The following is a 23771-nucleotide window of genomic DNA, read 5'->3' on the forward strand; positions in this document are numbered from 1 at the left end:
TCCGAAATGAGATTAGAACAGCAGCAGTAAATTTCGCACGGCAGGGCCATAAATATTTATTATATGCGCGCACCTTCGTTTTAATTTTAATTCAGTTGTAAATTTCGGCCGCCGAAATTTGCGGGACGAGGGGGAGGGGACGGTGACGCAGCACTCACCCTGTCCAGAGCACGAATTCGATGTTGTCGCCGTGTTTTTTCTTCATGAAGTCCGCAGCGCTCTTGACCAGCGACCACGGCGAGTCGCAGTTGTAGTCGCCGAACTGGCCGGGCTGTCGCCGAACCACGCCTCCGCCGTTGTTTGGCCGGATCAGCCAGCACACTGAAATCACGCACCAGAAGCAATTTCAATTTGAGACAAAAAATACGACAATATGAGGGAAGTTTTTTGCTTTCAACCGTAGAAGGAAAATTTTGCTTCCCTTTGAATTTATCGCGGCTACATGTAAGACAAAACAAAGAATTAACAAAATAAACGTAGAAATAGCAAAATCAATATTGGTTAATTCATTTTTGGCATCTTTTAGACCTTAGACTTGATTAAAGACTGTCTTTGACGAAGTTTCTGAGCTCACCAATCGATTCCTGAGGGTCGAATTAGGTAATATGGATGTTTTTTCCAACTTCAAAGTCCAGCGAGACGTGCGAACTTTTTTCCCGCCAAAACAATATGAATGCGAGAAGTGCGCTTGCGTCAGAGCTGGCTGGATCTGACAAAGAAGTCATTCGTACAGGCGGACTCTCTGCAAGTGCTCAAACCAGCTCTGACGCATGCGCACTTCTCACATTCATATTGTTTTGGCGGGAAAAAAAAGTTTGCACGTCTCGCTGGACTTTTTGGTCGAAAAAATGTCCACTCTACCTAATTCGACCCTCAAGAATCGATTGGTGAGCTCAGAAACTTCGTCAAAGACAGTCTTTACAAGAAATCGGGACAAAAAGACTTTGACGATAACGTCTTGTTGCAGAATTTTTCCCTTCTGGCGAGAAATTCAGTTCGTTTGGATTCAAATTGAGTGCTTATAATAGAGATTCGTGCCAATCAGCTCTAGGGTATCGACACTTCCACTCGAACTTTGTTGATAACGCAGCCAGAAGAGCTAATTCCAAACAATACGATGAGAGGCTGAGAGCTCGCTCGCCACTTAACCTAATTGCGCATAAAATTTAATGGGCTAAGCAGCGAGCTGCTCGCTGGGAAAACGGCTGTGCCAAGTATATGCAATCTTTGCGCGAATGAGTTTACGGCTGCTGCAATATTGCAAACTTAACGATAACAAGGTCAGCCAAATGGGGCGTTAAACTGCTTTCCAATACGAGCGCTGATTTTCTCTGTAAAGCGAACGCACACGTGCCATGTTTTTGCCAATAATTAGTTGTCAGAAGCACCGCACCCGATTATTTGCGTGCAATAATGGTAGTTGAAAGCGAGACGACACGAGAGCAGCAGATTAATTAACACCAGGAGATCGACGCGCGGCGTGCAGCAAAGAGGATATATAATAAACAAAGGCGCACGTTCTCGATATATTTGCTTTTCCTTCCAATACGTATATATGAAGTAAATGAGAAGGCAGCGCGCTTTTGTTTCCTAATGCATTCCCATTTCCCATCGCATTCAACGCTTTCTCCTCTTTCAACGAGCTAGCAATGAAGGACTTTATGCGAACGGAAATGCAAAAACGGCCTGACTGTGAAGTTGATTTAATTTTATAGAGATGCAGAGAGGTTGCTTAATCATAGAAAGGCAAGAAGTGTTTCTATATCAACAGGAGTCATTTGTAAATATTCACCAATAGCTTGATTTAATTAGCAAAGAGAACACTCTAAAACTTTGTGAAATATGTACTAATAATTTATTAGTTTGAAAGAGCATGTTTGTAAATCAAAAACAATTATTTTTAGTTAAAATAAGAGGTTATTGGCAATTAATTCTTAAAGACCGTCTTTGACGAAGTTTCTGAGCACACCAATCGATTCCTGAGGGTCGAATTAGGTAAAAGGGACATTTTTCCCGACCAAAAAGTCCAGCGCGATGTGCGAATTTTTTTCCCGCCAAAACAATATGAACGTAAATGCGAGAACTGCGCATGCGTCAGAGCTGACAAAGAAGTCATTCGTACAGGTGATTTCTCTGCAAGCTCTTAAACTCGTTCGCGCATGCGCAGTTCTCGCATTCATATTGTTTTGGCGGGAAAAAAGTTCGCACATCGCGCTGGACTTTTTGGTAGGAAAAAATATCGACTTTACCTAATTCGACCCTCAGGAATCGATTGGTGTGCTCAGAAACTGCGTCAAAGACGGTCTTCAACGAAAATTTTACGATTAATTGCGTTTCCTGCCGAATGTGACACAACCAACCATCACAATGGACAATTAATTTGTCTTAAAACTTTTCTCTGAAGTCAGGGTTTCAATTTTCAGAGGAGGAGCAGCGTCTCAATGGAATTATTCTGTCGGCGTGCGAGCGGTGCAGCGCAGGGGATGCACCGCGCGCGCGGCACGAGCGAATAAGTTGCCACCCTGGGCGAAAGGACGCCGGGCGTCTGTGTGGCCGCCGTAAATCACACCGTCTTATTCCCCGAAGCTGCCGCTCGTGATTATAATTTACCACTTTATAATCTTCGCGTGTCAAAAGTATTAAAGCCACCGCAATTTATTGGTTGCCTCCTGCACTTTCCTGCCGCTTTTTCTGCCCGCGCGCGTCGACCGACCGACCGCAAAGCGCAAAGCCGACTTCTTGCACTTTGTGCTGAGCTCCTCCGCGCAATTTAGGCCAAAGTGTTTCTGACGCGGAATTAATTTGAACGTTCATTTGCAAGGAATTCAATTTTTATTCATCGTTTAAAGTGGAATGATTGGATTAAAGTTGGAAGTGAGAGCGGGAAAGTGCGTGCCACGCCCCCCTCTGAAGGTTTTTACCAGTTTTCTCCGGAATTTCCAGCGCTTGATTATGTTTTCTCACATGATTTGGAATCCTCTAATCGAGATCTATCTGATAGTCAGAGTTTTTGTTTGGGAAAATGCGGAAGTTCAGTGAAAATCGCGATTGCAAAATTCTTTTGAGAATTCTCCATTTAAAACAATGCTAACTTTGCGGCCGATTTTCTCGAAAATTTACATCGCTACCTATGTATTTTTTTAGCTGTACATGATCCTTAGAATCTAATCTGTATGTGTCTTAAATGATTTTGAGGGGAAATTCACTATCACTCCCCAAAACCAGTTTAAAAGTATGGGAAAAAACTGCAGGAATTCACTCGAGTCTCGACTCGTCATTTCATAATTCATGCCGGTCCTTAAATGAGGGTGTAACATCACGGAGGCGGAATTAACACAAGCAGCGGCCCGAGCCGAAAGGTGCAAACGCCCGCGCCAGATGTTGGGTTGGCGCAGCTAAACAAGCTTGCAAGACTCATGCCGCTCACTTTTATATATTCGTATATATATCTGGAGCGCCGGTGCGCATTTATAAATCATCCGCGCCGCCCGCTTGGCTATGCACAACCTGGCGTCGAGGTGGCGTACGTGCTGCTGCTTTGCCATTCTGGCCGCTCGCATGCATTTCGCGTGCACGGCGTAAATATTCATATTATGTGTGTCAAAAGGCGGCGTGCAGTGCAGTCGCGGCGGCCAACGACTATACTCACTTTTGGTTGGGTCCCCCAGACTGGTGTAGTTGACGTCGTAGTGGATGTCCGTGATGTGCCAAAAGTAACCTGCGAACACAAACGGAATAACATGAGCAAAAATACATGTATAAAGGGCAGTCGCGGCGAAGGTGAAATTGCGTGGTGCCATGCAATGATAAAAATTGCAACGCGGTCTTTTTGCTCTCCAGATAGCTATAGCCTCTTTCGGGGCCAATTTTCCCAGCTGATGATTTTGTCCACTTGCTGAGCCATTTTCTAAAGGGGTTTGTGTTTAGCCTCGTTAAAATTCACCAGTTGATAGTAGCGTCAAAAGAAAGCTGATTAAATTTCCAGTTTTTTCCTATTGAGCAAATTTTTCTCAGATTTACTATTTTCGCACACAATTGGTCTGAAAATTTCAACTGGCCATTGGAGAACCTTTAAAATTAATTAATTTTTTTACTCTTTTTGTTTAAATTTGATATTTAGAGGGTTAAACAGGATCCGAAAGTTCAGTTTTTGTTGCAAATGGAAAATTTCCGCTTCTAACTTGGGTTTTTTCCATTTTTTTCATATTTGTGTCCATTTAATAGGGTTAAAACTATAGCAGGGCAATCTCTGATTAAAGGAAAATGTCCAGAATTTCAATTCTTCATAAGAAAAGAACCTCGATATGATTATTTATTCAAAATATAGTTTTTTTCGGATAGCATTGCGACCAATAAAGTCATAATTTCGCTTCCCCACGCCTGACATTTGTCCTGATTGTGAAAGCCGTTGGAAAGGTGCGAAAACCAGCACCGTTGCGCCTTCCAGTCCGTTGAGCTAAATTTCTGCTGCTTGGGTAATATTATGTGATTTTTATTTTAAAAAAGAGTATAAGCACCGGGAATTTCTCCCTTGTTCTTTTCTATTGAACTTATTTTCAGCAAATTGAGGCAGTCAATCGTTATCTACGGCTAGTGAGGCAAATATTCACTGCGAAGCGGAGATTTAGTTTTGCTGCTCCGGAACCTGACTATAGCCAAACAGCTGCTCTCATTATAAAGAAAACTCTTAGCAGCTTATCACAGGGAGTGCAGTTTTTTTTAATTTTGCAAATGATGAAAAAATATTTACTTCCGATGAGCAGTTCCAGACGAAATGTACTTCCAATTTTTGGAGGTCGATTGGACGGCATTTTTTCGACGTTGAAATTTTTAGATTACACTTAAAAGAAATTGTTTTAATAAAGATGGAGAAATTCCAGGTATGAAGCTCTCATTGTCAGGAATGGGGACGCAGTCAAGAGTTACAGTCCAATTTTCATTCGCAGAACTCGATTTTCAGGGATTTTTTTAGATAACGAATACATAGGGAAAATTCCCATTCTCGAGCTTCAAACCTGGAATTTCACCATCTTAATTAACAAACAGTAATTTGTTATGCAAACATAAGTGGCACGTAAAAATTTCAACGCCAAAAATCCCGTACAATGTCCAATCGACCTCCAAATTTCCAAATTCGCCCGAAACTGCTCCGATGGTAAAATTTTATAACATGCACCAGGGGAAGGAAACAAGAAAATGATGATTATTTTCAATTTAAAAATAAATTGTGACACCTATTCCTCCACATTAAATTTTTTGCAGACATTTGCATGGAATGACGAGCGAGCCGGGATTTCCCGGGAGGCTATTTTTTTAATTAATAAAAATTAGAACATTTTACTGGGACTGGGACGCTGTGTCTATGCGTCAAGCGTTTCTTACAGCCGCAAACATGATTAAACTTGTGTTGTACAACAATGTATACACACACGCTGACACGGCTGAGCAACCAATATCAGAGGCGCGCGCAGGGCAGGGTCGACGTGATGCACACACACGCTATTAGCGCTGCGGTTCAATTTGGCGCGGCGCATCGCTGAATAATTGTTTTATGGTGAATTAAACCGAATCTGTTGAGCCGACTACGGCGATAACAACAACAACGGAGGCGGCGGCGATGGGGTGGGCGGGCGGGAGACAAGCTGCTGCAATAATAACGATAATCAGAGTGACGGCAGTGCAGCTTCCAGCTTGGGTGCCGCGCACCGCGTAGCGATACATATAATGGCTCGGATCAAATTGAAACTCGCACACACACACGCCCGCCCAGTGAGCCGGCAGCTGGCCTGATTGCTGAATAAAGACCCCCTGGAGAGCAGCCCGGCTCTAACTGCTTAATTACCAGAAGGAACAACTCGAGATTAATAGGGTGCCGCCGCCGCCGCCGCTGCAAAGCCAAGTCGGCGCAATTTATGGCCCTATATAGCAGAAAAGGCGCAGGCCGATGTATCGCACCTGTAGACCCAAAAGTTGGGCCCCGCGCAGCAACCTGTGCTTTGCAATCGCGCCCCATTTTAATTTTCTGCCAGCTGCACGTGCCGCTGACGTCGGCAGTTTTGCCACTTTTCAGGTAATCGCCACGCGGGCAGAATGGTGATTACGCTGAGGAGAGCATTAAAACAGATTGACTATGTCGAGAATTTTACTAATTCGATACTTTCCTCGCAACACAGAATAATTAGCTCTGCCCTATTTTAAAAGAAGAAAATGAAAATATATATGGTGAGTTAAGACTACATTTTTGTGATTTTTAATTCTAACTTCACTCCAATATAATTTTACCTCAGTGTTCGAAGCCGCCAACAGATGGCGCCACCGTATACTTTCGTTTTAAATTTAATTTTTAAAACTTCCGCTGTGATTCCAGACTTAATCATTTCACTGTGCGTTCTTCACTTAATATATTTTCTTTTGACGTGCTGAAAATTAAAATCAATCCAGTCATTCGCCGTAGAAACGTTGGAAAAGATTTTATATTTCAAAAAATAGTTTTTCCCGAATCTACGGTGATTGGCTTAACCGATTTTGGTTTTCAGCACGTCAAAAGAAAGAATATTAAGTGAAGAATGTACAGTGGCTGGATTGAGTCTAAAATCACAGCGGAAGAGCCTTAAAATTAAATTTATTACGCAAGTATACGGTGGCGCAATCTGTTGGCGCTTTGAGCATCGAGAAAAATAATAATATAAATAAAAAATTTAATGAATAATTGGTTCAAACTCTTTATACCATTTTTTTCACATTAATTTCTAAAAGTCAAGGCACTGTAAAAATGAAGAAAGGAAGATAGTGCTATAAAAATTATTCTTCTTAATTTTTAGCAAATGAATTTTAAGAAATTGATTTAAGAAAGCAACTAAGACATTTCGATGCAAATGAATAGGCAAAAATATCATAAGTTGAGGAGCAATTAAGATTAATAATTATGCGTATCCCTCCTAATTTAAGGATTCAAATAAAAAAAAATTAAAAAAATTTCGCACACAATTTATTGGAATTGCTCCACTTTTAATTTAAATTTTAATTAACCTGCTCACCAGAGCAGAAATATAATTATGGAATTATTTAGATCCAGTATAAAGAACAATGGAATAGAGCAGAGAAAATCTTCACAGCCTCAATGACGCATTGAAAGAGTTCATCTTTCAATAGGAAAATAGCTTTAATATTAAAAATTCTTAGAATTTAATAGAAATGAAATTATTAGCATAATTCCTTTTCATTTAGAATTGCCACTATCAATTAAAAACATTCCTTCTTTCTCAAATCTGGGCTTCCTTTAATTATTTTGATTAATTTTGCTAGTCGAAAATCAGTGCAGCGCAGGTATTTGGGCGTGATGTGTGTATTCAACTCACGGCGGGTCGAGCCGAATATGAGCGTGCCTGGCGAGATGATGCGGTGCGAATTTCATTAGGCCCTCGGCCCCGCAATATCTCGGCGGATCGGCCGGATCAGGATAAGCGAGCACTCTAACCGCCGCTATTTATCTGCGCCGCGCGAGACTTTATTTACAATCCGGGGCGCAATAAAAAATAGCACCGGGGGAGTGAGCGAGCGAGTGTGGGCAAACAAAACTGGCAAGCGAAGCACTCTCTTAAACGTGTTTGGCTTTCTTTATATAATGCGGCCGCCGCCGCCGCCGCCTCCGCCACCGCAGCCGCCCGAGAGTTTCTGTCAATAAGTCTCGGCGGCGAAATATTCTGCCCTGTAAGCCGGCCGCAGACAGCAGCAGACCTTTCTCCCCGTTCGCGCCTCCTTTTATCAACAGTTTGATAAATAAAAATACACACAGCACAACAAGTAAGTCGGCGCGCGCGGTAGACGCAATGCCCAGCGGACGCCTTCTTTTATATTTCTTCCGATTTATTTTTTACTCGTGCGAAAAGTTGGCTGCTGCTGTTTTGCTGCCTCGCGAAACTCGAGACGACGACTCTTTGTATTGATTCCAGATTCCAGGCCGGTGCAATGCGTATTCAAACCTAATTTCGACTCCGACCTTTCCTGGAAAAGGACCACGTGGCCCCACATTCCAGATAAATCGCATTATCTGTACGTGGACGGGTGAGTGGTTCCTTTGAATGCAAACTGAAACCTCTTCCCGAATAATTCTACATGTGTGCTAATCAAATTCAAGCCACACGTGCACATCTGTCGACGACGCAAGCAAAGATTCTGAGCGAGTTTCCAGGGTGAAGTGGTTCCACACTTTGGCGTAAATAGTTTGAATCATTATCGCTCCGATAGTTTTGTTTATAAAGGAGAATTATACAAATCAACAGCAGTAATTCAAAGACTTTGAAAATATCTCAAAATAGAGGTTCCAAATAATTAAAAAAACACTAAAAGCATTTTTTAATTTGATTTTGAAACTTGGAAAATATTCATTAAAGTTTTCCCATGATAAATGTGAATTTCAGAGTGGTGGAATTTGTAATTTCACCTCTAGAATCGAAAAAATGTATTTTTCATATTTCTCAAATTTTGCAACTCCAAATTTCAGGTTCTAAGCATCATAATTGCAAAAGCTACCCCCCATTGGAATCGATTCGACCTTTCCTGACCAGCTGAAGAGTTTAGAGGCAATTCCCTCCAACCCGAAATTGCTTTATTTTTTAAACATTTTATAATTCTGGATTTTTGTAATAATTAGTATTTAATTTAAAAATATTATTTGCTGTTTTAGTTTTAAAAGAAGGGACTGGGTGCAACAAAATGGTAATATAGAAGGAGTTTTGGATAATTTTAAGAATTTAAACACAGAAGAAACATGATTAAAAAAATTTATTATCACAATTGTAGCAATGGAGTTGAAAGGGGATGGGGGTAAGCACCCCCTAACCACCTTGACTTGCAAGTGGAGGTCGAGACGAGTCTAACGGTGGGTAGTTTTTGCAATTCTGATGGTTAGAACCCGAGATTTGGAGGTGCAAAAAACCCAAAAAGTCGAAAAAGTATTAGCACATTTTTCACATTTCGTTAATGTTGCGCCTCTAAATCTCGGATTCTAACCATCAGAATTGCAAAAACTACCCACCGTTGGACTCATCTCAACCTCCTCTGAGTAATTGAAAGGTTTAGGGGTGTTTGATCTCCACCCCTAAAAGTCCATACACCTTTAAAGATTCAACAATGAGCAGCGCGAGGAACGGTCGTCGGTCGTTGCGTATTAGCAAAATTGTAGCAATGGGGTTGAAAGGGGATGGGGGTAAGCACCCCTTAAACACTTTGGCTGGTAAGTGAAGGTTGAGATGAGTCCAAGGGTGGGTAGTTTTTGCAATTCTGACAATTAGAACCCGAGATTTGGCGGTGCAAAATTGACGAAATGTGAAAAATGTTGCTACTTTTTCGACTTTTTAGTTTTTTTGCACCTCATAATCTCGGGTTCTAACCATCAGAATTGCAAAAACTACACACTGTAAGACTGGTCTCGACCTCTACTACCAAGCCAAAGTGGTTAGGGGGTGCTTACCCCCATCCCCTTTCAACCCCATTGCTACAATTTTAATAAAAATTAGATAAAAAATCTAATAAAAGATATTTTGGTCTGCACTACAAATAATTTGTGTTCAATGCAAGAATAATATTACTCATGATATAATTTTAGTTTTGAATTAATCAGATGGTGGGGAAGTTCTGTATATGTACCATCTGTAATGTACTATAACTAAATATCTTTCACTCCAGTAATTCTCAATTAAACGTGAGCATAATATTCTGCACATATACAAGAGCTATTCGAACCGTCACACCAGCAGCCGCCGCCGCCGCAATAATAATTCTTATATGAATACGATTCATGATTGCAAAGCGAAAAGCACTCACTGCCAAGGTGGGCAGGAAAGCAGAAAATGGGCGCAACACACCTCAAAGCAAAGTACACAGGGAATTGCTCCGCTGTGCAAACGCAAACACGTATTCGCGAATCGGACGCGCGGCGTGGGAGAGTGCAATCAGGCGCGGCGCGGAGCGTTTAAAGCGCCATCGCTTATTCTTATCACGATGCACTCCGGCGGGCTGCTGGAAATAATATATATGGCGCGAGTAAGAGGCTTTTCCGCGATAAGTCGCGTAATAAGTATGCAACCAACGAACGCAGCCAGACTTGCATAACGACGCAGATGCACGCCGCCCGCCCGTCTGCTTGTTAGAAGGATTACGTCCTCGTTCTCCGTTCTCCGTCGCGCAAAATTATTGCCGAGCCGCTCGTTCGCTAGCTCGTTCGTTCGTTCGTTCGTTGCCCGCGCGCACATATAATGGAATTACGGGTAATTGATCTGCATGTAAGATGATTGCGCGCGCCCGACGGCAATTTCCGTATCTGATTTCGATGATTGGCTTCAATTACGAGGCTTTTAAAAAGCTCGTTACGCGGCTGCCCACGATAAAAGGCCTTTGTCTTCGGAAAAGTGCGCTCTAAGAGACTTATCTCCAGCGTGTAAGCCGGTTATGAATTGTGAATAAATTAAAATCGCATTCTGCGAGCTCCGAAGGATGACGTCATGCGTGCAGATGCAACGTTTATTTCTATACGGTGCAAGGGTTCAAACTGCAATTATTGGATTTTCTTTGTGGAAAAGCACTAATACATTTTATATAGCATCAAATTACGATACATTCCAGTTACAATTATTGGCTGAACAAGTATTTCCTTATAGGGTTTGACGATGAACTCCTTTGAACATTAAAATATTTTTTAAAAGCCTTTAGGTCATCAAGTTACGTATATTTGTTTCGTTTGTCTCTTTCTTCGTTTGGTTAAAGCCTGGAATATGCTTGTTGCCAATGCATGAATTTATTCCCTATAGGATTCAGTAGAAGCCAAAATTGCAAAAAGTAGCAGCGTATTTTTTTTAGAAGAGTGGCTGCAAAGTTAGCACTGTCTCCTTACTCGAAACACGAAATCCTATTTTATTTCACAACAAAGAGTTTTCCTAAAAGGTTTCATAAACTGTAGATCTCGACGAGAGGAATCAAAATCTGCCTAGAAAATAATGTGGCCAAAGCGCTGTAAATTCTGGAGAAAATTAGAAATATTTGAATTTTCACCGTATAGCAAGGTCCTTATTTTATTTTTGCAAAATGTGGAACAAATTGTTTATCGATCAACTGCTTATTGCATCCAACAATTCAATTAATTTTCAATTGTTACCCTGTATCAATCCACTTAAATTTAGTTAAATGAGTTTATTGTCTTGGAAATTTAGCAACAATTTCTAATGATGCTGGGCAACAATTGAAAATTATTTGAATTGTTGGATGGCATACACAATTGATCGAAAAACAATTTTTTCAACAATTTGCAATAATGAAAAAGGACCTTCCTACAATAAAAATTCAAATTTTGCCAATATTCTCCAAAATGTACAGTGCTTGAACATTTTCTTGGCATATTCCGATTCCTCTCGTCGAGATCTGTCCAACGGTGAATGCCACTTATTGGGGAAACTCTTGGTTTTGAAATTAAATCGGATTTCAAGTAAGGAGACAGCCATTGCCACTTGAAAAGCCCGGTAACTTTCCAGCCAATTTTCTCGCAAAATTACAGTGTTTGTTAGGTAAATTTAGGCTTTAACTGAATCCTAAGGGATGAGTTTATGCATTGGCAACAAGCATTTTACAAGCTTCTGCAGTATCATTCCTCTTTAAATATCAGATTGTGCCAAATTTATCGAATTATTACACATTTTGCCAATGGTTTTTCGCTTGATTTATCCAACGATGTGTGAATTATGAGCTAAATTTCCCTTCAATCGAATTAAATCTTGATTTCCAATAAGGGGACAGTGCTCGCCGCTTGATTAGCTGATTTTCTAAAATTTTAAACGGCTCTCCTATCTAATTTTTAGAAAGCTTTTCACGTTAAGGTCAAAAGGATTTTGCTCAGCGATATTTCGTATAAGGCGTTACTATAAATAGTTCAACATTTGCTGGTTGGCGCTAAGCATAAATTAAATTTTACAAAACGGATTTTGACCGAATTTTCGCGGTCGCGGAAATAATAAATTGAAATAATCCAGCGCCAATGCGCCCACCACGAGAGTTTTATCGTGCGATTTACAACATTTGGCCAATGAACATGGCGGCGGCGGCGCTGTTCAAACGAAGTTAATCAACTTGCAGCGCGCAGCTGTCCGAACAGAAATTGACATTTCGCGCTGGCGTTGAACTTGTTTTATCGCAATTTGCACATGTCATTCGTGACGCGAGGCCAATAATTAACCACGCGCGCACTGTGTAAATTCGGCCCGGCGCCCCAATAAATAACAATATTGCGAACAACAATTTTAATATCAGCCAAGCAGAGTGCAAAACATGCAAATCACGCTGGTAGCTGATGCACTTTCAATAATAACGACGGCAATACTTTATCAAGTGTATAATAATTACTGATTCATTATACATATTTTGCAAAATGCGCCTGTGCTGTGCAGCGGCACAATGCATTAACGGTAATGGCCGCATTATTCATCGCCACTGATGCTCGCCTAATAAATTAAGAGCTGATAAATGCACGTCCGAATTGCTCGCTTTGTCGCACTCTACTTATTGTCGGCTGCAACCGCGCGTCTGACGCCCGCCCGCCCGGCCCGCCCGCGATTGCAATACTGCTATTCTCTGCTGTCCGAGAGCGACAAATCAATTTCAAACTCGCTCACACACGGCACGTCTCGCCGTCGGCAAACAATGCTTTTAGCCCGCGCCGCTCTCTCTCTCTCTAATGAAAGGTAAATCCAACAAAGTGGTTGGCACGGCAAAATCCGCTGACTGAGCGCGGAATGCTCGACGCCCACTCAAAGGCATGTTTTTCCACGGTTTTGCGCACTCGATGCATCCGCTTTTCGCGCAATTAGTCGATTATTGATTCCTTTTATTACAAAACAATTAATTAACGACCGTGCGGTGCACAAAGTTTGAACGAATCGAGAGATTGGAATGAGTTTTGGATTTATCGTCCGACGGTGGGTCGTTTTTGCGATTCTGAAGGTTAGAACCAAAGATTTGGCAGTGACAATATTAGCAAAACACAAAAAATCCAAAAAATCGAATTTTTGCCAACATTTCAATCGCTAAATCTCGGGTTCTAATTGTCAGAATTGCAAAAACTGCACACCGTTCGACTCGTCTTAACCTTCTGTAGACAGCCAATAGAATTTGGGGTAGATTTTTTAAATTTAAGAGCATTTTGAACAGTGAGTAAATTTGCTGAAAGTGCAAACGATGCGATTTTTCTCGTAACTTTAATACACGGGGCGGAAGGGGGATGAGGGTTGATCACCCTCAAAACACTTTGGCTATCTAGGGAAAGTTAAGACGAGTTGAACGGTATGCAGTTTTTGCAATTCTGGTGGTTAGAACGAAAGATTTGTTAGTGGCAATATTAGCAAAAAACAAAAAAAAATTGAATTTTTGCCGACATTTCAATCGCTAAATCTCGGGTTCTAATTGTCAGAATTGCAAAAACTGCACACCATTCGACTTGTATTAACTTTCTCTAGATAGTGAATAACGTTTTGGGTAGATTTTTTAAATTTAAGAGCATTTTGAACAGTGAATAAGATTGCTGAAAGTGCAAACGACGCGATTTTTCTCGTTACTTTAATACACGGGATGGAAGGGGGATGAGGGTTGATCACCCTCAAAACCTTTTGGCTATCTAGGGAACGTTAAGACGAGTCGAACGGTATGCAGTTTTTGCAATTCTGATAATTAGAACCCGAGATTTGAGGTTGTAAAAATCACGATATATTTGAAAATTTCCTATTTTTGTCTGCGTGCGCCGCTATTATTTAGACAGTTTGAGATAAAAAATATTAACTCAACACCTCGTGTCTTTTGCAAGAAAATCTTATGCACAACATTTGGGGTCACAAATCAAATTCCACCGTAAATCACGAAAATAATAAAAATAATAAATAAACAAAATCATCTGACACCGATTTTTCCGAAATACACAGCCCTAACAATATTGGTGTTAAAAAATTGTCAAAATGGTTTCCTGTATAGATTTTTACTCTAACCTAATGCATGCATTAAAAAAATTCACGGTTTCTCAGCTCTGAAAGGAACTGTAATCGGATGGACCATCAGAGACGCACCTATCTCGCTTTTCATAATTTAAATTTTTAAAACCACACGTCAAAACAGCGTTTGCATAAAAAAAATCTAAGATTTGCTCACTTGTCAGCTGTGGTAGAAAGAATAAAAATTTGTTTTAGCAATGTTTCCAGATCGTTTTCGGTCTTCATTTGAGAAAAAGTCTAGCGTGACCGCAATCAAATTATCTGTGCGCAATCAACCCTTTATTTCGAAGCACTTTTCATGTTGTCTGCCGTCCATCAAAAGCGTAACGGGCGCCGTCTGGAAATAAATCTTTTCCATGCACCGAGACTACTAGCTGTTTATCTATGGCGTCGCGTGGGTGGAATCAAATCAGGCCAATTAAAAAGCTTTTCAGCCACTCGTCAAGCCGTCAGCGGTTTGACGGCTCAGTTAATGAGAGCTGCGGCTGACCTTTGGTGCCCCGACCGAGGTCAACTTGCATACAGCCGCACGACGCAGTGTCTTGTAAAACACACACACACACACACAAACCCGGCGGTGGTGATAAGGACGAGAAGGGCCCGGCCCTGCGCTGCCCCCGTCGGGTCCGCCGCTGATTTACGGTGCCGCGCCCAATAAATCAGCTCGCCAGAGTGAAAAGATAATGAACGTCGGTCGCACTACTCCAAATTAGCACCTCGACGCGTTTCTTTTAGACCCCGTATTCCAAGACAGGAAAAGGAAACAAGAATTAATTGCTGCTTTTTCCTGGAATTCCGGCAGGACAGGAAAATAGGATTCATTTATTTCAGAAAAAAAGTCATTTGAAGACAGCATAAAATTTCAATTACGACGTTTAGCCTAAAAAGTGTCCACTTCCAGGGTTGTCAGGGTTTGCAAAAACACGCATTTTTCTGGAAAAAATTACTGCATTCCCAAAAAACAGTTTTTTTCTTATTTCGTAATATTTGCAACTCCAATTCTCAGATTCTAACCATAAGAATTGCAAAAACTACCCACCGTTTGACTCGTCTCGACCTCTCCTAACCAGCTAAAGGGTTTAGGGGTGCTTACCCTCCAGGGGTGGTAATTTGGAAGACGCGTTTAGGATGATTTAAATATTTTTAGCGGAGAGATAGCATGCTAAAAATTTTATTATCAAAATTGTGGCAGTGAGGGTGAAAGGGGATGGGGGTAAGCACCCCCTAAATACTTTGGCTGGTTAGTGGTGGTCGAGACGAGTCTAACGGTGGGTAGTTTTCGCAATTCTGATGCTTAGAACCCGAGATTTGGAGGTGCAGAGAACCCAAAAAACATCAAATGTCATGTTTTTTAATTGAAGTTTTCTCTAAAAGTAAAAATAAAATCACTATGATATTTTTCTGTGAGACCAGACTTACTTTAAAGTGGTTATTTGACGATTTGGACGTGTTGGAGCGTTCCCATGTAAATTTCCATTGTTACTCTTATTGTTTTCTTGTGATATCAAATCGGAAAAATGCGGAAAAATTGTGTCTTCTGTTTGTTTCTTTGTGCAAAAAACCAATTCTGCATTTTTGAGCGAACCCTGATAGAGAAGTTGCTATTTAAAAATTGCTAAAACCATTTTGTTATATGAAATGTAATAAAAATCAGGAAAAATAGTTTAAGGAACAGGACAGGACAAGAAAATCCAATTTTTTAACAGAAAGAGGACAGGAAATTTCTTCCTGGAACAAGACAGGAACAGAAAAAAACTTTCTTGAATACGCTCTAGTTTCTTTTTCACCCACTGCGGCTGAAAATTTATTAAAATTCATTTTCGTATGCACCTATAAAAGCACACAAATCGTAAACTTGATACGTGATAAAGAAACGGAATTCTCCACTGTTGGATTTATTCATATGTACTCCATAAAGGCAAAAAATAAATGTTTGGCACCGCGACTTTGAAATTATTCAAACGGGATTAGCGCACGCATTCGCTATTTCAATTCTTATTTGTCACGGAAAGGAGTAATTTGTATCGTAGGACAATTGCTTGTTGCTACTGTTATTTCGCTCCGGCTTTGTTGAAGAAAATCGGCATGTAATGTATGTAATCTTTTGGTAAACTTTTTCACGAGCACAACTTGATACGAAGTGTATATTTTTCAAGCGCAATAAATAGAAACCCGAATCGATGAAACAGCGAGAGAGCAACTCAAATGCGTCACCAAATTCCCTTTTTTTAACCTACTACCCCTTTGGGATTCGGAATTATCGATGCCTGAATGAAAAAATGCTCGAAATCCGGAATTCCAGTCGTGCCGGGCGAGCAAAAGTTAGCTGCGAATTGCAGAGCGAGCATCTGCGGTCCAGTTAATTTTCATTAGCGGTTTTATTTTCAGTTATTTCGGCGAGATAGAACACGTGCCTGGCAGGTGATTAATGCGCGCGGCAACCAACTTTTATAGGCACCTGCCTCTGTCTGCCGCGCCTATTCGCTTTTACGAGCGAAAAATGAATCCACCGGCGAGCCAGCCGCCGCCTAATTAATTTAATGGCTCGCTGCTCTCGCGTTGTTTTTAACGCCGATTTCATTATTTCCTAATTCAGTCGTTTACGAGCGCGTGCACTTTTTCGCTGCTCACGTCGCGCCGAGATGAGACGCGCGCGCCAACGGTTATTGTTACGACACGACGAGCGCGCGCGCGTGTTTTCTGCCTGCCATTTTCGCATTCGTTCGTCGACCGGCTTATTAGCTTTCGAGGACCTCCTTTTAACGGCCCAGCACAGCGGCCAAATTATGCAGATTGTGCCCTCGGCTGCAATGAGCTGCCATAAGTAAAAATTACTTCGTCGCGGCGCATCTTGTTGTTGTGCTTTTATTTCTGACAATTTTGTCTACAAGACCGTGGATAAAATAGCATTTTTTTGTTATAGAAAGCGTGATTTGGTTGTATGTGTTTCAATTATACTAACTGTACCTTGGAAAATAGGCGATAAGCGTAGGAAAACTATGATTTGTTCGCGAAAAAAGGAAATGGAACCATTTGGGCGATTTAATCTATTAAATTAATTTCTACTCGTTTATCTTTCCGTTTGTGCTCGTTGATGAGCGCAGTTTTCAACTACCATTGATGCAGAATTCTCTGAAGCTAACTCCGTGGCTACTGAGGTATTTGGTTTTGAAGGTAATGTGGCCTGCGGGGCCGGTAAAACGCGTGAAAATACTTTATTTGTAATTTTTCCCTTTAATACCTCCTCAATTCCTTCTTTGTTGATAGTAAAATCTATAAATAGATAAACTTATAAATTTGTAGGTAAATTTAGGTTAGAATTAGAGAATATAAGTAAAAAACAATTAGAAATAAATACAAATAATTTATTTAAAACATTTCAGGTAGCACTGCAAGGAATGCAAAGCTCATTTTCCTTTCAAAATTTAAATTTTTTACTTAAAGACCGTCTTTGACGAAGTTTCTGAGCACACCAATCGATTCTGGAGGGTCAAATTAGGTAAGATACATATTTTTTCCGACCAAAAAGTCCACCGCGACGTGCGAACTTTTTTTCCCGCCAAAACAATATGAACGCGGGAACTGCGCATGCATCAGAGCGTGGATCTGACAAAGAAGTCATTCGTACAGGCGGTCTCTCTGCAAGTGCGCAAACCAGCTCTCACGCATGCGCAGTTCCCGCATTCATATTGTTTTGGCGGGAAAAAAGTTCGCACGTCGCGCTGCACTTTTTGGTCGGTAAAAAATCCAATTTACCTAATTCGACCCTCAAGAATCGATTGGTGCGCTCAGAAAATTCGTCAAAGACGGTCTTTAATTTATTTAGGATACTTTTAAGAGCATTTTATAAGAAAAAAATATATAAATAAATGCAATAAAATATTTAAAACGTTTCAGGTAGCACTGCCAGGAATGCAAAGCACCTTTTCCTTTCTGAATTTAATTTAATTATTTTCTTTTTGTCGCCTTAAACCTTCAACAGTAAATCAATGAGAGAAAAAGGCCGTTTCCCTGCATTAATTTCCCAAGCCTAGAATTAGCTGAAATCCGCCCCGCTATTTGGGCCAACGGAAAATTAGGCGTGCAAACATTTACCCCGCATAATTACAGCGTAGTGCCCGCAGCTGGAAAACAATTAGCAAGCGCAATCGAATCGATAACAAAAAAATGGTTCGTTTTTCAGTGGGAAAATCGTGCGGTGGTCACCCGTGCATTTTCACAAATTGTTCATCTCCGCCTCTTTTTCTGGCCGTAAAGCGGCCGCGAATTAGCGTGCCGTTGCTGCTCGCAGGCTGGCCGGCTGGAGGAACGCGCGCGTGCAGCCGTAATTGCCAAAGCTCACGCGATGGAACGAATTCCGCGCGCCGCGCACGCACCCCCGACCGGCCCGAGAGGGTGGATTATTTCGCTGCAGCCAGACAGCCGTCCGGGCCTGCCTATATATGAGATTGCCATCTCACAAGTGTCAAAATATGACAGCAGCCGAATCTTGGTTGGCACTGCGCGCATTAGCAGCTCGGCAAATTATTACTCTCCACGGTGGCGGGGCGCATTTGCATAATATCAAAAGCACCGGCGGCGCGCACAACTTGATCCCGCGCGCACTCGAATGGAAATCGATGCCGCTTTGTTTGCCCGGCCATTGTGCCAAAAAAAAAGAATGCAACTCAATTCGCTAATGAACTTGTTAGCTCTTTTTCATCTCCATCTCGTCGACACAGCAGCGCACCGCGAGTGCAAATATTCGAGTACGACGCTGTTGAGAACGACTTTTCGCTGCGTGGCTCGAATTCAATGACAATGCCTACGCTCTAATTACGTTTGTTGAGAGCGCCATCATTTTAAAAATCCACTTTAAATACAACTGATCCTGCATTTTTCTAGAGTAAAACTTTCTTTAGAAAATTGGCACTTAAAGTGAATTACCTTGAACACACATACAGATTAGGTCCAAAAAAAAACATTGGTAGCGTTGTCAATTTTCGAGAAAATCGGCACCAAAGTTAGCATTGTTTTAAATGGAGAATTCGCAAAGGAATTTTGCAATCGCGATTTTTACTGAATTTCCGCATTTCCCCAAAGAAAGACTCACACCTTCAGATAGATCTCGATCAGAGGATTTCAAATCATGTGAGAAAACATGGTCAAGCGCTGGAAATTTCGGAGAAAACTGGCAAAAAACATCTGATTGGTCAACAGAGGGGGCGTGTCACGCACTTTCCTCGCTTTGTTACAGAAGCAGCGTAGATTTATATTAAAAAAAGGATTGATTTACCTATACTCTTGGAAATTCAATATATTTCCTTCACCTGCGTTCATTTTCCCTTTTGCTTGTGATGGAATTGCTCGTATTTCACAACGATAAATTTCCAATATACACGCGCCATTCAATTTCCGTTACAGCAGTCTCGGGAATAGTCATCATTATTTTTGATGATGCTAATCAGGTTTTGGCCGCGTACTCATTTCTCAGGAGCCGTGAATCCTCGCGAGACGCGGCCAAAGCAGATGGATGGGAAAATACACATAAAAAAGAGGCGCGTGGGCCAACACGTGTCTCATTCTCCCATCAAAAGCGATTCATTTCTCGGGCCGTGCGAGCATTTCAATATTTCATTGGCTCGAGCAAAAGTGGCATTTGCTGTTGCCGCCTAGCAAAAAATTCGGGCAAACATGACTTTTGTCTTTGCCTGCCGCCAAAGCCATACCTTTTTAGGCTTGCAGCGCTCCGAGTCTCGTGATAGAAAAGCTTTCACCACCTCCATTATTCAGCATCAGCACTTTAGTGTTGCCTCTCTCTCTCTCTCAATCCATAAATTATCATCAAGTCAAGTTTCCACTGAACGCATCAAGTTCATTCGATCAAATTGTCAATGGCCTAATTGGCTCCTATTCGATTACTGTTTTTCAAAAAAGGTTGGGTAAAAGAGAAAAATATTAAGTGTCTATTTAAATGGAAAGGAAAAAATAGACAGGTTCCCGCCGGTCAGAAGTCAAGATGGCGTCGAAATAATGGAGGCCAATCAGGAGACAGTCCAGCGAGCGGCCAACCAGAAGCGTTGAAAAAGAGACTTAATAATTTCATTCCCGCGCATTTTGTTACATTTCTATTAGCCTGATGTGCTATCTAACGGCCGATTTGCCAATTACCGGCACAATCAGCTGTTTGGAAAGAAATAATAACAAAATATCAATCAGCTTGAAAAGTTCGCCCATTTTGAAGCTGCGCAGTAAACTTGTGCGCATCTTAAGCATGCGCAGTATGTTCAAATCGCTTCTTCATCTCTCAGGGAGAATGAAACTCATTACTGCGCATGCGTGACCCAAATTAAAACCTTCTGCGCAGTCGAAATTCCCACCGGGGGCCAAGTTGCGATCTGTGTAGGTTCCCGCCGGTCAGAATTCAATATGGCGTCGAAATAAATGGAGGCCAGTCAGGAGACAGTCCAGCGGCCAATCAGAAGCGTCAAAAAAGAGGCGTGCCGAGCTAATAATTTCATTCCCGCGTATTTTGTTTCATTTCCATTGGCCTGATGTGCCATTTAACGGTCGATTCGCCAATTACTGGGCTAATCACCTATTAATAAAGAAATAACAATAAAAATATTCATTGTTCTAAAGGTATTTTCATGATAAATTTTCCAAGCCAATTTAATTTTACGATTGTAACTTTCCTGCCAAACCTAAAAGAGTCAAGAACGGGATGAAATTATTTTTTTAATTTACGTAGAATTTTATGCAACGTGCTTAGCACATGCGAACGGCGCATTGCATACATTAAAATTTGGTATTTTTAGTCTAAAATTGTGTCTGATTTTCGTCAGCTAGTGAAATTCAATATTTTCAGGTGCGAAGACAGGAATGCATCACCTTTGATGTCTCGACAAAAATCCGTTCCGCTTGCTGCTATGTCAGATTTTCAGACCATCAAAAAGGCAACTCTTCCACTCGATTGATTGCGCCGAAAGCAGCTTTGCCTGATCTCCAGCGTGCCGACGCACAATTGATAAAGCGCAAGATTTACGAGCTCGGATACTTCTGCACTCCTGCGCGTGAAATATCTGCGAGTGGAAAAGTTTTCCCATTTGCCGCGAGTGCATTCGCAGGTCACAAAGCGACAGAAACACGCACACACCGCGTCAGACGGGGGGAATAATAAAAATGAATGGAAAAATTGCAGGATGCGTCCCGCTGGGCTGCATTAATCCGTCTCGCGCAGCCGAATGATGCACTCTTTTACGGCGCCGGCACTTTATTGGCTCGGCAGGTGCCGGCCGGGAAACATTGCGTCCGCGATTAACTCTGCGCTCCGCACGCTTCCGTGCATTTCGATTCGCTTTCGTTATTTACGCGGTGCCGCACGGCAGAGGTGCAACTTTATGGGCATATTGCGAGCAGTATTTTGCTGTTAGTGCGATATTGTTGCCGGCCTCTGCACTTGCGCGCATAAACCATTGTTATAAAGACCCTAATGTGTGTTCGAACGCAGTTCTACACCGTGATTCAACATGAAAACCAATATTTAATAAATAAAAAAAATGCCACCGCAACGTATTTAAATTTACATTTGTATATTATTTGCCATTGAAAATAATTTTTATTTTAATACAGCTAATATATTGTTTAACAAATTGCTTAAAGTGGAATGATGCAGGGCAACAATTGAAAATTATTTAAATTGTTGGATGCCATAAACAATTGATCAATTAATAATTTTTTCAACAATTTGCAATAATAAAAACGGCCCTTCCTACATTAAAAATTCAAATTTTGCCAATTTTCTCCAAAATGTACAGTGCTCGAACGTATTTTGTTGGCATATTCCGATTCCTCTCGCCGAGATCTGTGCAACGGTGTATGCCACTTATTGGGGAAACTCTTGGTTTTGAAATAAAATCGGATTTCAAGTAAGGAGACAGCTATTGCCAGTTGAAAAGCACGCTAACTTTCCAGCCAATTTTCTCAAAAAATGACAGTGCTTCTTAGTTCAATTTAGGCTTTAACTGAATCCTAAGGGACGAGTTTATGCATTGGCTACAATTTTCCGGGCTTTTGCAGTATCATTCCTCTTTAAAATCCTTTACTCCACAAGGTCTTGTAATTTTACTATTGCATTTTTATGACTGTAATGTATAAATCATGAGCAATAAACACCAATCTAATATATCTGATTTTTTCAAATAACTTTGGAGGAGGTTTATAAGATAGATAATCTTTAATAAATGCCTCCTGCATTATAAATATATCTCCTTTAAAACTTGCAACGCCAGTTTGCTGTATTAGTATTTTTTAGACTTAATGATTTGATGCATTTTTCTTTTTCCAATAATTCCATTTTCCGAATTTACAGTTGCAACTTTTAAATTTGGAGACGATTCAGGCGCCAAACATAATTAACTAAATCACTGGTTTTTCTTTTAATAGAGTTTCTCCCACTTTCCCGCTGTCGCTTCTCACTTTGTTACAGAAGGCAGCTGACGCGCTACTTAATTATCATTTTAATTAAGTTTGCCTCTAACAATCACAGAAATTATTAAAATGAAATGATTCTGAGATGATTCTTAAACAAATTAACTTAATTTTGGGTATTTTGATGTTTCCCAAAAAACTTTTAAAGTTCCTCTAACGGCCAGTTGAAATTTTCAGATGAATTTTGTGCGAAAATAGTAAATTTGAGAAACATTTGCTCACTAGGAAAATAACTGGAAATTTAATCAGCTTTCTGAATTTAGGCAGTTTTTGACGCTACAATCAACTGCTGAATTTTAATGAGACACAACAAAGACCCCTTTAAAAAATCTGCAATTTTTGAAAAAATAAAATATAACTTTCAAGACTCAAAAGTACTATTTTTATCTTTCTCACAATTAAATTTTCTTAATTTTTCTCACCCAGGAAGCAATTAATTTCCTTTGCTAAAAAAGAGGGCGCGGCGCGTAACCGGTCAAATTAGAAAAATTGGATTTTGGGGCACTTTTGGTCAGAAGAATATGAAAAAATTGGTCGGTTTGGGTTAAAATTTTATGTAATATAATTTTTAAAACAAAAATCCCAATCATTCCATTTTAAGTAAAATTTATCACGATCGACGATTCTCCAAGGAAGAAGCAAATATATTCTCACAACATCAATGGGCAAACGCGGTCTAAGAATGAACTCTCACTGTTCACTGCTATCCGACGACAATCTCGTTTCTCCGGGGAGCGTCTGATTTCGTGGAGCGGCGCAATTACGGCGACGGAATAATAAGGCGGAGAAATTATGCGTGCCTGTGTGTCTGCCCGCCCGCCCGCCCTGCCCGGGCGGAGAAAGGGCGAGTAAATTATTACGAGTGTGTTGAGCGCTCGGCCTCTTTGTGTATAATCGTGGCCCGTGTCGAGGGCGAGCGAGATTTCGCCCTATTTGTCGCGCGCGCTCGCTCGCTCGCTCTCTCTCACGATTCGGGCAGCAGGCCTTTTATTGTAATTCCGCGCGCGAGCTGGCACACTGATAAAATTACAACCGGCACTCGAGCAGCACCGCAACTTTCGACCGAAACCCTTCATTACGGGGGACAAAAAGCGCCGATTTCGCCGCTGTCTGTCGACCTTTGCTCGCACACCGGCTACAAATTCTGATCGGAGCCGCAAAAAACTGGCTAAATTACACAGTGCGGTGTAGTTGGAGGTTAAATGATGTGTCTGTTACAAAAACGGTATTAATGTTCGAGCAGTCTGTTGCAAAATGATCCAGCAGTTTCGTGGAAAT

General features: G+C 41.1%; 1 protein-coding gene across 1 annotated transcript in view; it reads right to left on the reverse strand.

Annotated features, from left to right (window-relative positions):
• LOC135933950 (cyclic GMP-AMP phosphodiesterase SMPDL3A) overlaps positions 1–23771 on the reverse strand; it is a 202149-nt gene that overhangs the window by 55504 nt on the left and 122874 nt on the right. Inside the window, exons 3-4 of the mRNA XM_065475429.1 lie at positions 3650–3718; positions 159–321 (exon numbers count right to left, since the gene is read on the reverse strand). Of these exons, the coding sequence (XP_065331501.1) occupies positions 159–321; positions 3650–3718 (232 nt within the window). The remainder of the gene's footprint in view (positions 1–158; positions 322–3649; positions 3719–23771) is intronic.

The sequence above is a fragment of the Cloeon dipterum genome, chromosome 1 (assembly GCF_949628265.1).
Source record: "Cloeon dipterum chromosome 1, ieCloDipt1.1, whole genome shotgun sequence".
Taxonomy (NCBI): domain Eukaryota; kingdom Metazoa; phylum Arthropoda; class Insecta; order Ephemeroptera; family Baetidae; genus Cloeon; species Cloeon dipterum.